This window comes from Acromyrmex echinatior, chromosome 5 (genome assembly GCF_024713525.1).
Source record: "Acromyrmex echinatior isolate Ae372 chromosome 5, ASM2471352v2, whole genome shotgun sequence".
Lineage (NCBI taxonomy): Eukaryota > Metazoa > Arthropoda > Insecta > Hymenoptera > Formicidae > Acromyrmex > Acromyrmex echinatior.
This window is the reverse complement of record NC_141856.1, coordinates 12,876,859-12,895,054: the sequence shown is the minus strand read 5'-3', so window position 1 is coordinate 12,895,054 and position 18,196 is coordinate 12,876,859. Positions and strand designations below refer to the sequence as shown.

Below are 18,196 nucleotides of genomic sequence, written 5' to 3'. Positions count from 1 at the left end.
TTATACTCATGTAATAATATATATAATATATGTATGTTATGTTATTTATATTTTATATACAATACATATTATTAATATGATATATATATATATATATATATATATATATGTTATATGTATATGATGTAACATATTAATCTTAGGATGGGCTGAAATCAAAAGTAAGAACTGTGAGATCTGATCGGTCAAATCGGATTTGAAAGAATAATCAATGACGATGACATGGCAGCATTTGTTCTAGATATTCTGAGAAAGAAATACCTGCAGACTAAATACATTTTTAGTTATATTCAGAATATTTATCTAAATTTTAACATATATACATTGATAACATATAGTATATGATAACGTGAATTTGTCAATTTCATAGATATATATTTTTCATAGATATATAGATATATTTTATCTGTACGCTAAAACTGTGCAAAAATGTATTATATTTTTACTAATATAATTAATTTTACATCCTACACTTTTCTTTACCACTTGTATATTCTAAAAATATGTAGATTCATATCTCTATTTGTTTTACACCGAAGTTTATCTAGAATTAACAGGCTTATGAAACATCAACTCTGCTAGCATGTATGATCAATTTATTGCATACCAACGTCATAAATTTCTACCAAAACAGCGTTAAATTTTATCCCTAAATCCTGGCGTAATTTCATCAGTTTCAGGAACGAGATACTGCCGAAAAAAAATTAACGAAATGGCGAAATTAAAACACAAGGCATTAAAACACTGACCATTTGTATAAATTCAATATGAAGTAACTCTTCATTTCCCTTCTCCTCCATAACGAATGCTTTAATATTAAATTCTCCAAGATACCAAAGTCAGGCACAGCGACTTCTTAGGCATCAAATATAAACGTCAAGGCTTAGAGGCAGCAAGAGGTCGATCACTAACCGAGTTGCGGAGTCACCGCGCTCTCATAATTCAAAATTCTAGACGACTCCAGTCATCTGAAGTCATGTACCCGAACGGGAGATCTCACGCTAGACTCCCGCTGATAATTTATGAGGTGCAGCCTCCGTCGAAACTGGCCGTTCAATTTTTGAACGAGCGTATGGTCACGTGTAATATCGGGGAGATTACATCGGATCCGTTCGCGAGAAAGTTACTGACTACGAAAATATATTGATTCCTTAAGCGATACATTTTGTATATACGCAAAAAAAAAGAAAAAAGAAGAAAAAAGACGAATGCTTACTTATTTTTTTTTCTTGTGTAAATTTGGTGAAAATTCATTAAGTTTGTTATACGACACAGTTTTCGACGTGCAATTACAATGCGTGCGAGTAAATATAGACTCGACTGTATGAATGCTTCATTCGGAACACAACGCAGGCGTACATAATATGGATGGGACAAAGGAGGATTTATGAAAATGACGTTTTATTCTCACTCCCACATCTCCGAGGAACCTTTCTAAAACAACGGTTATACTATATAACGTAGTATAGCCGAAGGCAATGCGTTTTTATTATATCCGACCATATTTTCCTTAGTATACTATAGACTAGAGGTAGATAAAACACTATATATATCAGAATATTTCTTCCACGAATAAAGGCATAATTCTTGGGTTTAAATATCTTTTGTAGTTTGATAGTGAAAACTACATAAAATGGTGATACAATATTACTAAACAAAGGTAAGAAAATATGTATAAAATTGCGCTAAAATTTAAAAAATTTGGAAGTTACTAAAAGATAGCAAGTTATATTAGCAACCAAAATAATATAACAGCATTTTAGTGATAAAATTTATAATTATTACTTTTTAAATTAAATTATTTTTTACTTAATATATAAATATACTCACTGTTTACTAATAATTTATTAACAATTGTTATTATGTTACTGAATAATCAATGTATTACTTTATTTATCTCAATTATTTATCAATTATTATATTTAATTTTATAAATAATAATTACAATCAGTCGATTGCAAACTAGCAATAGTTTTTTAACCGACACAAAATATATCATTGTTTGATTGTCAAAGCTGTTTATTTCACATAATCACCGTCTTATTCATTTTTAGTGTTATCTGCATTGCATTCTTAAGCCATACCGCAATTTTTTTAACTCGAAAGCATCTAAATGCAGCGTAAAAAAGGCAAAAAAAGATAGATAAAAATGAAGTTCTCTTCTCTGAAGTTACATCCATAAGAAGTAGTGGCTTTAAAATATCGTTGTACAACACAGCGTGATGCATATCGTGAGATAATACTTCTTTATTATTCATGTCCACACGTTCTCAAGCTGACACAACGTAAGGATAAATAAGTCTTAGTCCATGATTCCACCTAAATTGAAAACAAAATTATACATATATAAAATAATAATGCATAAGTCAATTTTGCAGAAAGTTTTATTAATACAAATTACAAAAATGTTTTAACATAAATATTTAATTTAATTAAATTCCGCATTATATAATATCTTCGTAACAATATGCACAAATATTTCTAAATAATTAATATAAAATATTATCCACTAAAAATTTCCGGCATATTACGCAATACGGAAAATACGTATAGAAATATTATTACGAACTTATAATAATTCTCACAAGCGAAATCAATCATATGTGTAGATAAAATGATATAAGAACGAAAACGAATGTCTGTGCACTGAAAGGAATTAGTCGGGTTAACGCGTTCCACTCAAATCTATGAAATTGAAAGATGATTTATGGATTGACTTAATGTCTTTCTTCGAAAATCGTTACAGATAGTTTCTGGAAGCTATCTGAAGTAAAGCCAAGAGAACAATCCATGGAATGTTCACGAATACATATATATAGCAAAGGTTGTAAATCTGTTATGTTAGACTGCAAGGGGCACACACACACAGATCAATTTTTTTAATAATCCAATTTTTGTCACAATTATTATTTTACGAGAGTATAGGTTAATTTTAAACTCTTTTTTTCAGTCAATTTATACATAACCGGCTTTTTGAAATATTTATTAAATTAATAATTAATTAATTATTTCAAGTCTTATTAATAATAATTTTAATATCAGTAATTTAGATAAAATTAATTCTACAAAGTCGAGCAACGACTTATATTCCCAATCGATATGGATATATCAATAATGACTTACTAATAACTTTCTTACTTCAACATTGGCTTGAAAAACACTCTTATGTATTTATAACTCCATTTTAATAATCTCTGTAATTTTTTAACTCATATTCGACAGATTGTATGATATTTCGACAATTTATATGAAAAATAAAAGAAAGAAGAAAATAAGAAAAGGGGGAGGGGGAAGAGAGGAAGAGAAAGAGAGAGAGAGAGAGAGAGAAGTGTAATGAGATTTGCGTTCGTGAGAATGAACCGCTTTTATTTATAAACCGTGAAGTATTTACGTCGTATTTTATTTTATTACATTAATTATATTTATTGTTAATTAAGTATTAATGTATTTTCACAGAAAACAAAAGAGCAAATAAGTGTCACGTCACCTGTTTATAATGCAGATTTAGAAAGCAAGTTCCCGAATCACTGCCAAAATCACGAATGAAATCGTTGGTAATACCTTTGTCCACCGAAATTGCCGTCATTGTTATAAACATCATCTCGATTCGGTTCTCTGCAACAACTTCCGCTCCCACGAGTGTCACATAAAGGTCGGAAAGAATATACTTGAGCGAACCTCATCAGTAAGAATGCTGGCAATAACGAAGACTTCTTCGTCGAGTAACTGGATCGTCCTCTCCGGATCAATATAATCGATATCTACGTGATCATGAGTCCCGAGAGTCCCCGTTGCTATAAGAATGAAGCAAATATCTTTGAAACTCGAAGCTCAAAAGCTGTATTGTAGAAAAAGTAAATGACATTGTTTTAGTCAGACAAAAAAAAATGAAATTTGTATTTCCTTGTTATCATTATTTTATGATCTGATGTTAAGGAGATTAAATTACATTACTAATTTTTGATAGAATTTCTTGATATATTTCTAATTCAAGAAAATGATTTGAAATCGAAATATAATTTTCGGAATGTATATATATGTCGTAAATTATTAGTATATATATATATATATATATATATATATATATATATATATACATAATAAAAAGATTAACACTCTTTAATCTCGTGTATATAAAACAATATTACGAAGATGGATTTCTAAAAAAATATTATGAATTAAGCTTTATAACAAGTGCCAATTAAATAAATTTATATTCCCTTTTAATCTCTTTTCTAGTCGCGTATCTTCATGCGAGTAATAAACATTTTTCATTGATATAAACGTATAAAATGACGCATAGACATTCTATTGATTGAATATTATACATAAGTACTCGGATTGATGCCACTACTATTTGTAGAGGTAAAGGACCACTCGGACGCTCCATATCCGAAGGATTCCAGCGAATTGGGAGGCTATTGAGTGCGGCCGAGTGGACGAATGTAATGTACAGCCCACACATGCCTTTCACGAGTGCCTATACCAGAAGGGTCGTTCAGGAATACCCAACCCTTTATCGTTATTGCACGTCCGGGGTGGCGTGCGGAGATCGCTTGTAGGTGGCACGTTTGCCGCGTGTTTCCCGGCCGTTCGTCATTTTTAGTGGTCGTCCTTCGGTCGTTGAGGTATTAAATTATATTTCATCGGTGTGATTAACGGTTCTGAAATGTATTATTAAAGGATAGGACCCGGTAGAATCGAACGTGGAATCCTTGTTGGACAAGACGTCCCGCTCTTACTCCTCTACCAATGCTCATTCGAGATATTTCTTTCCTTTCGAATCACATAGCTTTCTGCCTCTCGATAGAATAGTGGATGATAAATTGCTGCGCATGCTGAAAGTGAATGAAAAAAAATTATCTAGACCCGTTATTGAATTATCTTTGAAGGTATATAAACATACATACATATATATATATATATATATATATGGCTACATTAAAATGTCTTGAATATCTTCATTAAAATTGATATTGGTACATTATTAAATTGCCAACGATTCTTTTATGCAATTTTAATAGAATGTAAATCATATGAAAGAGTGGTCTTAAGATAAATTTTTCTAAATGCATTTGAAAATTATGCGTCCTGAAGATATTTTATGACTGTATTTCGACGTGATTTATGGTAACTGTATGTTTTCATGACTGTATGATATCCGACGACAATAATCGATTTTTAAATCTACAATTTTTGTAGAAGAGAGATGTCTATATTTTTTACAAGAATATGATTATTGTGCTAATGTAGAAGAAAAAATTACCTATTTGGTAATACTATATTATTATATATTATATACACATATAATATTACGTGAAATAAGACGTGAATTTTTAATATAAAATTATACTTCACATTTTTAGTAACATTTCGAGCACAGTAGATTAAATTACATTATTTAGATATACTGCAATATATAAAACTGAACCAGTAATTATTAAATAATATATGTATGTTATAATTAAATCCGATATTAGCCGAAAATTTTATCTATATGCCTAAAATTTTACTCATTCTATGGAATAAATATAAAAAAACGTTGGAAAAAGGAATAAAAATTTTGGATATTTTTAATTTAGCTCTTATTAAAGCATTTTAATAAGAATACCTGAGTATATAATTTCAGGAAACAGAGAATAAACGTATTACGTATATAAAATTTAATATTCTGTTGAAATTTTATTATACATCAATTTTATATTGAAAAATTTGCTGTTTGCTTGATAAATTAAATTTATTATTAACATATTTTGAACACAAATTAATTTCTAAAAGAAAGAAAGATATTACCGTTCTGTATTCAAAATCAATTGATGCACGTTTTAAATTAGTACGATACATTAATTTATTAATAAAAGATATATTTCGTATTTCATTTAAAAATAAGTATTATATATATATAAACCAGACAAATTAACATCATGATCATATGCTCCTCATGTAATTAATATGTTAATAAATTAATCATTAGTTAAAAGAAAAGGAGAGATTAAATTTTAAAATATATTGAGGAAAAATATGATATTCCCTATGTATTTTTTCTACATATATATTATTTTTCTCAAAGTAACAATATATTATACATTGAAATTGCATATGAGGAACGAGAGAGTGAGAGAAAGAGGGGGGGGGGGGAGAATAAAGAAACTGCATATATCATTCGCAAATAATTATACATGGAATCAATAAATGATATAAAAACAAAATTTAACAATGAGTAAAAGAATTAATCCAGTATTGAATGCAGTGTAATGTACAAGAATTCCCACAATTAACAGTTGTTGAAAATATATAACTATATTATATAAATAACTGCAAGAAAAATAGAAAAATAAAATATATATACATATAGTTTTTAAAATCGAAAATTTTAATTGAGATTCTCAACTTAAACATTTTCAAGAACATTTTTGATGACGTTTTGTATATAATATATTTTCAAGTTTTTTCTTTGAATCTATCATTTCACACTGGCGCGTCAACTAACGTCAGTGGATGCATCAATGGACAAATAAACATATTAATAGTTCAAGGAAGAACGTGATATTCTCGAACATACCGATGGCATTCAACTTTCTATAATTTCACTTGGAAGCTACGAGCTGCTGCCTGCGGCTGACAACTTATATGGAATTGTGCTTACAGGAAATGTGCGATATACATATGACTTAAACTCCAGCGATTTAGCTTCCATGCTACCGTTCGATCGAATGAAGCGAACATTTGCGTTTCGAGCGAAATTTCACGTACGAGAATAGGCATCCGTCGATCGAACGACAAGATTATTGTTGGCACAAGGTTGGAGAATTTTTCAATAGAACGATTTCCGTCTCGTTATGAGTTCATCGTTTACTTTTATCCAGATAGCATATCTCCGTAAATCAGATATATCGTTAACATCGAAAAATCTGAAAGAACGATCAATCTGCGTTTCTGCAAAGAAATATCGTTATTCGAAACTGAAAGGTATAATGTCTATTATAATAATTTGTTACTGCCCATAATTAATTCAATTTAAGATATTTGAGTCGAATAAGGCCCAGCACTAAATAAGGCCACTTTTAAATTTATTATTTATAAACGAGTTTTAGAATATATGTTTAAAAGTAGTAAGGTAGATGAAAAGGGCTAAAAGAATTAAAATATAAGATATTAAAATGTTTTTCAATAAACATTAACTTTTTCAACAAACAAAACACGATGTTTGGATTTAAAACATTAAAACATTTAAAATTGAAATATCTTTTATTATTAAACGTTTGTTTTGCAAAAATAATTTAAACGTAAACATTTTAAACACTGCACCTTTTATAGTATATTCTGATCATATAGTATTAAAATCAACGTACATCTCTCTGATAGCGTAATATTATAATTGTTTAAAATGCCTGCATACTTATACAATGCACGAAAATGGACAGTAAAGGCTAAATTTAGACGAGGTTGCTTTGAGGATCTCCACGAGATCGCAAGACTTATGCTCGCGACGTTAGAGTACAAAATGGATGAGGCAAGTTTTGTGTGCAATCGTGTGCAGACCAATTATACCTCGGCATATATATCCGGTACGCGCGCACAGTAACGCTAATTACACTGTTTCTCTCTACCATCGTATATCCGACCAGTAATTTATAACTCAGAAACAGGTCGTAAAGGGAATCGTTACTAATGACATCGTAAAACCAATACAGACGTCATATATTTAATATACATTATCCCCACTTGAAATGTCGCCGTGCTCCAATTTGAATCAAACCCCTCCGGGTATCGGACCCCGGGAAGAAATAGTGCCGGATGAGAATCGACAAATAAAAAGATGAATTACGCCGCGCTACGTTATTCTAAATCGGATATCGTTAAAACGTTGATTAACGGACGCTTTGTTTCCGGACGCTCGACTTCAGTTTTGTAGTCTTTTCCGCTCAATAAAGCATTTTGTTCACTAAGAGAATAAATGCGTAAGTAACATAAATTTGTGTAATTAAAAGTATCAGAATCTAAAATAAATTCAATATCTGTAGTTGATATAAAATACATATATTTTACTTTCATGCGCTGTGTTAAGTACTTTTAATACATGGAAAGAACGATTTTGCTGAAATACTTAAAAATTTTTACTAGATATCTGAAAAGCATTTTGTTAGTTCATCTAAATAATTATATAGAAAACTCAAACATGATGAGCAAAGCTGCAAAAAGTTTTTATATTCTAGCAATCAACTTAAGCGTCCTATTATTTTGCCAACAAAGTTACTTTCAAATCTGTTTCTAGCTAAATTTTTTTAAGTACTTCAGCAAAGCTGTTATTTCCATGTATATATGTATATTATAATCACTAACATAAAATATTAATTTTTCTTTTTTTTTTTTCGTTGCATTTCGTTAGGCAAGAAGAAAAATGTACACGTATCACTATTTAGAGAACCATCAATCTCTCTAGAAATAATTATTTTTATTATTTTAGAAATAATTATTTTGTAAGCAAAAAACAAAAAAAGTAACATATGGAGTAAAAAAAATTACAGAAAAATCGAGCGGAAACTCGTCCATCGAATACCATTATCTCTGCCGTATATATTTTCATCGATTTCCAGTTTGCTCCGTTGCTGTTTGAACGAGCGAAAAATCCGATTTTATCGAAACTGAAATATATTGTATATTCAGGAACCTAGAATGTCTATTCGGCCGGGGTGTTCATTCGATAACATTTATTCCCCAATGCACCTATCGGATGTACGTCCCACTCTCATCACTGCCAACGAAAATTAGAAGCAGAAAAAGGTTTCCGATGTTGCGGAAGAAGTTTCACCCCAAAGTCCCGCACAAAACCGCGACGCGGAATTATGAAACGGATAGACGGTCGAGACACACAGGGATCGATTAATGGAGGCCGGACGCTGATGCGGTTTGGCGAAAAGTAACCGAAACTGCTACCAAACCCTCGAAGCGTGGCGCGAGAACGGTTTCCGGCTCAAATGGAATTTCAAGCGTTTAACTGACAGCTGACGAATCTGCGGCATTGATGGCGTTTTAGGTTTTAGCAATCACTGCCACGTATCGGGCGTGACATTTTTACCGAAATAGATATAATAGTATAGCGCGCACGTAAATGGAATACAATTAAATCTTGCCTATCAAAGAATTAGCTAAATTGGAAAATTAATAATAAATAAAACATGATACATTATTAAACTGATTATAATTGGATAATTAATTAATTAATAAAAATACAATCTCTATTAAGTCCACTTTAGACGATCTATAATTCGCAATCAAATTCAAGATAAAATTTTACTCATAATTTTATATTTCACATATCCTAAAATAAATGATATATTATTAATATATTTATTGTGTCAGTGCCAGCATCGCAACATAGTGATAAGATTCTAATTTAACTAGCAAGAAAACAAGCATTGTATACTGCCGGCTTTACTTTAGTTTTAATCTACATTTCCTCCAATCTCATAATCATATCGAGATTGATCAAATTTAATTTTGGAACGCACCTCTGAAATTTGAAAGTGAGTGACGAATTTCATTTACATATAATATATCTCTTCATAGGGATCCGCGTCATTTTCTGCTTACGGAAATCGAGTCCATCTCGCGGCGAATTACGCTGCTTCCTTGACGATGTACGTAATATACATATGCAAAAATTTTTATTCATTTGCAACGTTGTAATAATACAATGTACAATTGTTACAATTGTTAATAACTGTATTATTACAAATGAATAAAAATTTTTGTATGTATACTGATTCGATTAATGTACAAAGGACTTGATATATAAGATTATGTTTTTTAATCATTTCGAAATTTGTTACACATTATTTCGTTATACATGCATTGACAATTTATATATATATATATATATGTATATTTGAAGTATTAAAATATTTGTACAGTTATATGATATAATTGTCACTTACCGTTAACGATTTGTAATTTTACCAAAGATGAACGCTGATGTAGACATGTTACCATCACAAGAGATTGACGCGTAATGTGATCGATACAGATACGTCAAAACATTGTGCGTTGACATACGACTACGACTCACGATTCACGACTCGGTTACGACCATTATTGTGCTGAGGTCCTATAATACATTCTGCCAGACATGTAAATAACAGTTATTAGCCTGTATTACATTACGGATTGAAGATTAAAGATTGCGAATTAAGGATTAGAATTCGACCAATCAAATAGTTTTAATTTTAATCCGTTTTATTCTAATTGGCTGAATTGTTCTAATCCTCAATTCGTACGCAATCTCTCTACTCTGTAAGGCCGGAATCAGACTATACATTGAAGATTGAGATTAAAGATTAAAGATTGAAGTTTCACCAATGGACAAAGAAGTTTTGATTCTTTTTGTTCTGATTAGTCAAACTTCAATCTTTCAATCTTCAATCTCATTCTTCAATGCGTAGTCTGATTCCAGTTTAATATATTAATATAATATAAGGGCTTAATATATAATGTAAGGTATCATTACATGTAAGTGTCGAGCATCGAACATCTGCGCAGAAGATTATTGCAGAAGTTTGAATCTCCAGACTCCTACGCAATAATCTTCTGCATAGTTTCTTCACGCAAAATGATAAATTATGAGAGATTATCTTAAGTCATAGGAAATCAACCATTTACAATCAAATGTAAGAAAAATAATTTTATACTATTGTACTACAACAGTAGTGCAGTAGTGTGGCTCAAAATACTATTGCGCACTAAAATAATGTTCAGTAGTATTTTTTATAAGAGTTATCTCTTTTAAAAATTTGATATTCTGTATTGGCCACTTAATCATTTATTTTAATTATTAATAGTTAACTACTACTTTTAATACACTCAAAATAAGTGATTAATTCACCAATAGATACTAGTATTAAATTTCTATATAAGGATGTACTTTAGTATATCTTTTTCAGATAGATTCATAGATATAGAGGCCCGTATTCTTTTATCTCCAACATTCTATAATATGCGTAATGTAAATTATAACATATTAGCGCGCTAATATCGTTATAAGCGCGTTCTAAATACGGGTCAGATTTTCTAAAAATTTGTGGTGGGCAGTTCAGGAGAGTCTGTTATTTTTCACTGAGAATATTAATGCAATACTGGTACATTTGAATGCAAATCAATTAACATAATGTCAGTATTAATAAATAATTTTTTTCTTTTAATTATAGATTCTTCATTGTTATGATAACCTTATAAAAGGATTGAATTATATATTAACATTTAACATTGAAAATACGCAAACCGATTTGCACTCCGAATTGCAGTGTTATACTAGTTTTCCCAATAGAAAATGTTACAAAGAAAAGAAGATGATTACAGCTGTTCGATAGAAAGGAAGAGAGAGAGAGAGAGAGAGAGAGAGAGAGAGAGAGAGAAGAGTAGCTAGCTGATCCTAACTTTACCTGAAATCGTTTGGCGGGAAGATGATCACATGCGCTACTTGTGTTGTGTTTTGAGATACATCTTCGGATTAATATTAGTGATACTTTACTGTGAACTGTCAACATGCTTGAAGACTATCTTTTGAAACATCATACGAAAGATTTGGAGGACATTTTAAATGCTACAGAGGACCATTTATTCTATTCAATATACGTGAAGTAAGTCATTTTACAAGCACTTGTTAGGTTAGCAGAGATATATCTTATTATTGTTGTGTAATTTCTTATCAAAGGATAAATAATTTTATAGTAACATTCTTATTGTATTTTAACTTTTTAGTTTTGTGTCATTATTTGAAGCTGATGCAGAGAATGCACAGAAAATCTTACGCAATCCTAGACATTATTTACCACTGTGTGATGAGGCAGCAGTAAAAGCTCAGGAACAATTATTTAAACCTGATAATGAACAAATAGTAAAGACCAGAGTACGAGTCTTTATTTTATTATTTAATTACTACATGTATATTACGCATTATAATTACGCATATTACATATATATTACGCATATTGAAATAATCATTTTTATTTTGACATATATATATAAATATTCATATGCAGGTTCATATTCGAATTACTGCAGTACCAATAAAAATGGATGTAGGTCAAATCGGTGAGCTAGTTTCGACATCTGGAATTGTAGTACGCATGTCTCAGCCCACAATTATGAAAATGAAAAAACGTTTCATCTGTAGAAAATGCAAACATATTAATCTAGTCAAAGTAAGTAAATTGTATGTATAGCAAAAAAATACAATATGAAATAATAGCAAATTATAATTTAAAGTTAATATACATATAACAATCTTAATTTTAACTTTTTTTCTTATAGTTAGAATGGGAAAAACAAATGTTTAGGAATATCAAACAATGTCAATCATGTCGTTCTCAAAATTTGACTGCTTCAACGTCTTTAGAACAAGAGGATTGTTCCGATTACCAAGAAATGAAGATTCGGGTATGAACATAAAAGAATTTTCTGATTACAATATGTATTATTCTTTACTTGAACAATATTATATAAACAGGACCAATGTAAAACAGATGCAAGGAATTACTATTCAGTGGGTCTGGAAGTAGTATTATTAGATGATCTTGTTGATAAATGTAGACCTGGAGATAATGTAGATGTCAGGTTCATAAATTATGTATTTTTATATTTTATTAATATATCTATAATTGTTATAACGTAAAAAAAATACCAATATTATAATTATTAAAATAAAATTTGATTTAGCAATTAACTTCAATTACAAATATAAAAATATTTGTAGTGGAGTAGTTATACGAAAATGGGGTAAATTAAAGATTGGTCAACGCGCAGAAGCTACGACATTTCTGATGGCAAATAGCATTTTTATACGCAGGAAAATCTCAGAAGCATCATTCTCTACAACAGAAATAAAAGATACATTTACAGCATATTGGGAACATTATAGAGATAATGCATTATCTGGCAGAGACAATATTCTCGCCTCTATTTGTCCACAAGTATATTCAATATTCTTAAACATTATACAGAATAATATACATTTAATATTTTACATCAACATCAAAAACATTTTAATAAATAACACATTTCTTCTTTAATTATATTACAGTTATATGGGATGTATATCGCGAAATTAGCGTTAGCTGTTGTTATGTGTGGTGGTGTGGCAAAAACTAATGAAACGGGAACACGTATAAGAGGTGAGCCTCATCTTCTTCTAGTTGGAGATCCTGGCACCGGCAAATCGCAATTACTTCGTGTTGCTTCTCGATTAACTACACGATCTGTCTTTACAACCGGCGTTGGAAGTACTGCTGCTGGACTTACAGCAGCTGCTGTCAGAGTTAGTACCTACATATTAAATGCTTTGTTTTCATTCACCGTTTTTAATTAAGAAATCATTTATTAAATGATTTCTTAAATGAGTGAGAAAGAGAAATTTATTGCGAGAGATTCATTACAGGATTCGGATGGTTGGCATTTAGAGGCAGGGGCTTTAGTGCTCGCAGATGGAGGTGTGTGTTGTGTGGATGAATTCACGACAATGAGTTCGCATGATAGAACCTCTGTACACGAAGCAATGGAACAGCAAACAATCTCCATCGCCAAAGCCGGCATGGTGAGCACATTAAACAGCCGTTGTTCCGTCATTGCAGCTATTAATCCGGACGGTGGATGTTTTACGGGCGATGAATGGAAGACCTGCTTAGGAAATCCTCTTTTGTCACGCTTCGATCTGATTCTTCTTTTGAAAGATACTAGAAATCCCGAATGGGATAAGTTGGCGTCGAGTCACATTTTGAAAGTTGCCTGTGAAGACGAAGAAAATAATTCGTAATAATATTCGCATTTGCTTTTTTGCACAATCAATATCATTCATATTAATAAAACAAAATATTATAGATATTCTGAAACATTTATGGGTCCTTTAAATTTAACGAGCTTGTGGTCAGAAGAGACTCTCTGCGAATATTTCACACATGTACATACGTTAAAACCAGTACTAACCGAAGAGGCACAGAAGATACTCAGTGCAACTTATCTTCATCATAGATCAGATCCACAAAGAAGGCCTGAGAGAACAACAGTGCGACTCTTAGATAGTCTTATCAGGTAAAATAATCATTTAAATTAGTCATCACTAATGAGACATCTCTTTTTCGAACGTTGTTTGTCTTGATTCAATTTCAATTATCGCAATCTACGATAATAACATTATTGGACTTATTGATTTCAGATTAGCTGAGGGCCACGCTAAACTCATGTACCGAACTAAAGTAGAAGTCATTGATGCTGTGACTGCAGCAGAATTGGTTGGAACCACATTAGTAAATAGTTCTGATGCCGGTTGTCCATTTCCAACAGATCCAGTAGCAACATATCGTTTAAAAGGTATATTTATATTAAACAGTTCACGAAATGAATAAGATATTTTAGCATTCTTTTATACGATACTAACATCACAATATTTTCTTACAGCAAATGACTTACTCAAAAAATTTAATTTACGAGAACTGGAATCATACATATAAACTTGCCAATATGTGTGTTATATAATCAGAATTAAAAATCAATTTATTTTTAATTTAATATTTTCATGATAAATATCTATTAAACTTAATAATCATTATAAGATTTATCACATTTGATGATTTCACATAGAAAATATTTGATATTCGTGATTATTTTTGTAAAGATTATTTTTAACAATTTTAGTTATATTTATTTATATTTATTATCATTATAATATGTGAAGAAATACAAATAAAAATCATAATATATTTCAGTTTCAACAAATAACATTTTTTAACGCTTTGGAAAAATTATAAAATTATTTTACAAATGTATACAATTTTCAGTAAAATCAATTCAGTAAAAACTTTTTTATCGTTAACATATGTATTCGTTTTAATAAGAACAATAGTTGTTTGAGAAACGACAGTCGTAATAAAATGATTTAACATATTGCATAAAAACAGGAATGTATAGGGTTTAACAAGGTTACAAGAAAATTATTGAATATTTATAAGTAAATTAGCGTTTATGTTAACATTCAACAAATATGAATCAAATTATGTTCACTTCAAATCTTGTAGTTATTTGAATTTTGAATAAATTTAATTATTTTCATAACTTATAATATGATCACAATGTTATGAGACTGTGCCACTAAAATATGAAAGCTAGTAAATATAAGCAATTATATAATAATTAAATCATGATGATATGATCGATATGATTATCAAGAGCTCACTCACATCATATAACCTAATTTAAAGATCTCATAAATAAACGGAAATACAAATTAATACATCAAACTTACATATAAAAATGTTGTATGTATAGTATAATTTTCTTTCAACAAAAATATTATATTTTTGAAACAAAATACATACTGCTTTCGAAAAATTTCTTTAGAATATCCATTAATATTTCGAAATAATTTGCAGTATTAACTGCAGTATTAATAATATTAATTAGTGTACACATCAGAGAATAAATTTGATCGTGAAGTATAATTCAAGTCTATTGCAGAATTTCAATGTAAGAATAAAATTTGCAATATTTTATGATCGTTTTGTATAATCCATAAGTAGTGGAACTAATGAGATCTATCCACTTACTGAATGATGAAAGCCAGAACATAGTGTTTTTTGTAGGACAAATAAATGATAGAATTATTTAGTAGCGTGGTTGGCTAGCGTTAGCCATTTGCGAGCGAACTGCACTCGCCGCAACATTGCTCGCAGCATTTTGCACATGCTCGTTTCGCAAAAATGTTGTAGCAAATTCTTGCTGTGCCTTCGTAACACTCGCATCGGAGGTACGATAAATACGATGGATCTAAAAATAGTCTCATTTTTATTTCATTGAGATCAATATCATTTAATCTTCACTCTTTCATCTATGTGTATATACTATACCTTAGTAAGCAGTAAGAGATCACCACCTGCCGCAAGAAGAAAACAAATAGCAACAAAGAGCATAATAAGACCGACAAAAACACCTTTGGCCGTTGCATCAAAAGTACTAATTGCTGTAATTATGCCACTGAAAAATAGAAATATTTATATTTGTATCAATGTACAAATGCTTACATAAAATTAAGTACAATACAAATATATTACCATGTTCCAGCACCAGGAATGCCTATAGCTTGGATGCCGGTGACAATTAATTGAAAGAAGAAGACAAAGAAAAAGACCATAAAATTGAAAGAGCTGTCATTTCTGAAATATTAAAACAAGATTTATTTCTAATTTCTATATTTCATCAGATTCTTAATATCCCAAATTAAGTGAATTTACTTAAAAGCTCTATATGCTGGTCTAAACCAGCACATAAAGGAGAATGGGGTGAAGAGTATGAGATACAAGATAGCCAAACCGAAGGCTGAGAAACCCTGGCCACACAGCATCAAGACAAATCCTCCAATTACATTCAATAGCAGAACAAAACCATGAACTACAAACAATATTATTAAATAATATTATCCATACATAAATATTAATAAATATAAAATGGCGAGAAGCACGCTATCGACTATTGTGTCATTCTATCTTTATTGTTTAGTAAAAAGATAAAATGACGCGATAGCGCGATCTCAATCTCGCATATAATTAAACTTACACATCCACAGATAATATAATTGCCTCACTGTTTTTTGGAAATCTGTATGAATTTCCACATCAATATCTTGGTAGAAGCATGGTTGGAAACAACACTTGTCTGGTAATGGCGGCCAATTATTTCGTCTTGCTAAAATATCAAGAAATAAATACGTAAAGCTGTTTTACATATTAAAAATTGTAAAATAAAATGTTATGTCAGTAATATTAAATGTATACAGTAATATAACTACTAACGATAGTACGGGGTATTTCTCATTTCTTCTTCCGCCCTCGCTTTCCATTCCGATTCTGCCCGTTGCTAAAACATTCGAATAATTTCTATTATCTGATCTTTGATCTTCTTTTTCTCTGTATGTTGAAGAAAAAGGAAGAAAGTAAAAATCAAAATATGAAAATAAAAAGAGATGAACGATGCAAAAATCAGCTGAAAAGAACAGATGTTTTTAAGATGCATTTTATACGTACACTTCACAAGTACATGAAATATATTGAAATAAGTATTTTAATATAAATTTACATCTGATGGAGGTGACATGTTTCCAAGTGCTGCATTAACTGTTTGTTGGGGAGTACGAGCATATGCAGGAGGAGGTGCTTCTTGATTAGTAGGTTGAAGCGTAGCAGGTTGCTGTGTTGCACCGACTCCTCCATAGATTGGTGGATTTACTGCTCCTCTTACTTGTGTAGTTCCTTGAGTGCCTTGTTCGGCAAAAGGATTATAATCTTCAAGGCCTCTACTAGCGGGCGTAGAAGTTACTGCTCTTCGTATCGCTGGATCCTATATATTAAAATGTATACATTGACATATCTTCTCAATCTTTTAATAAAATCTCTTATCTTATCTTCTTTCTTTATTCTTATATGTATCATATTACAGGATGTACAAAGAAACATATTTGAATAAATTATTCAAAAGAAGATATACTTTATTTGAATCATACTTCGAAACAGGATTTTAAACTCGAATTATAATTAAACGCAAAAGAGAAATAATATTAGAATAGTACACAATGACACAAAATTACGTACAAAATATAATATTATTAAATATATAAAGCGTACACAAACAAAACATACACCTATGTATTTACAAAATTAGATTTTATAAATTCGACCTCTCTCTCCTTGTTCTCGATAAGAATAAGGAAAAGTTATGCAGGTAAATTATGCCGACATTAGAATGATGACACATACAATAATCTTTAGCGGAGCATTTAAGTTACGGCGCAAAATCGTTCGATGAATCTTATTGACTTTTCGGAAAAGCGAAATATCAACGATACTCAAAACCGATTTACGCCTCGGAGCATTTTGACAGATATGCGAGCAATATTGGAGCACAATTCTGCGTGTTTCGTTTTCATCACTGTCACACACATGAGATAAACGCTATACTCACCGAGAAAGGATCGTTAATCGTAGGCTCCCCGAAGGGATTCTCGTCAAAGCCGGACATCTCTCCTCCTCGTTCTTGCACCGATGTTACGCGGTCGAAACGCTCGCACGATTTTGATAATACTCAATTAATCTTATCTAAATCTGCCTAAACCTGACGAGCCATAATTCCGCCTTTACGTACGGTGACTGACGGTGAC

The 18,196-nt window shown here is 30.6% G+C and overlaps 2 protein-coding genes across 2 annotated transcripts; one reads left to right on the top strand and one right to left on the bottom strand.

The window, feature by feature from the left end:
* Positions 1-11,366: 11,366 nt before the first annotated feature.
* LOC105151279 (DNA helicase MCM9) lies at positions 11,367-15,205 on the top strand. Its single transcript, XM_011064901.2, has 11 exons — positions 11,367-11,636; positions 11,758-11,905; positions 12,039-12,200; positions 12,310-12,435; positions 12,506-12,612; positions 12,752-12,968; positions 13,079-13,312; positions 13,433-13,803; positions 13,873-14,082; positions 14,207-14,361; positions 14,449-15,205. The coding sequence occupies exons 1-11, from the start codon at positions 11,542-11,544 to the stop codon at positions 14,499-14,501; spliced, it is 1,878 nt and encodes a 625-aa protein (XP_011063203.1). The 5' UTR covers positions 11,367-11,541; the 3' UTR covers positions 14,502-15,205.
* Scamp (secretory carrier membrane protein) lies at positions 14,992-18,142 on the bottom strand. The gene is made up of 8 exons (XM_087406378.1): positions 18,001-18,142; positions 17,119-17,379; positions 16,836-16,899; positions 16,600-16,728; positions 16,278-16,434; positions 16,098-16,199; positions 15,894-16,020; positions 14,992-15,813 (listed from the first exon to the last, which is right to left on the bottom strand). The coding sequence occupies exons 1-8, from the start codon at positions 18,055-18,057 to the stop codon at positions 15,652-15,654; spliced, it is 1,059 nt and encodes a 352-aa protein (XP_087262504.1). The 5' UTR covers positions 18,058-18,142; the 3' UTR covers positions 14,992-15,651.
* Between the last annotated feature and the right edge of the window lie 54 nt (positions 18,143-18,196).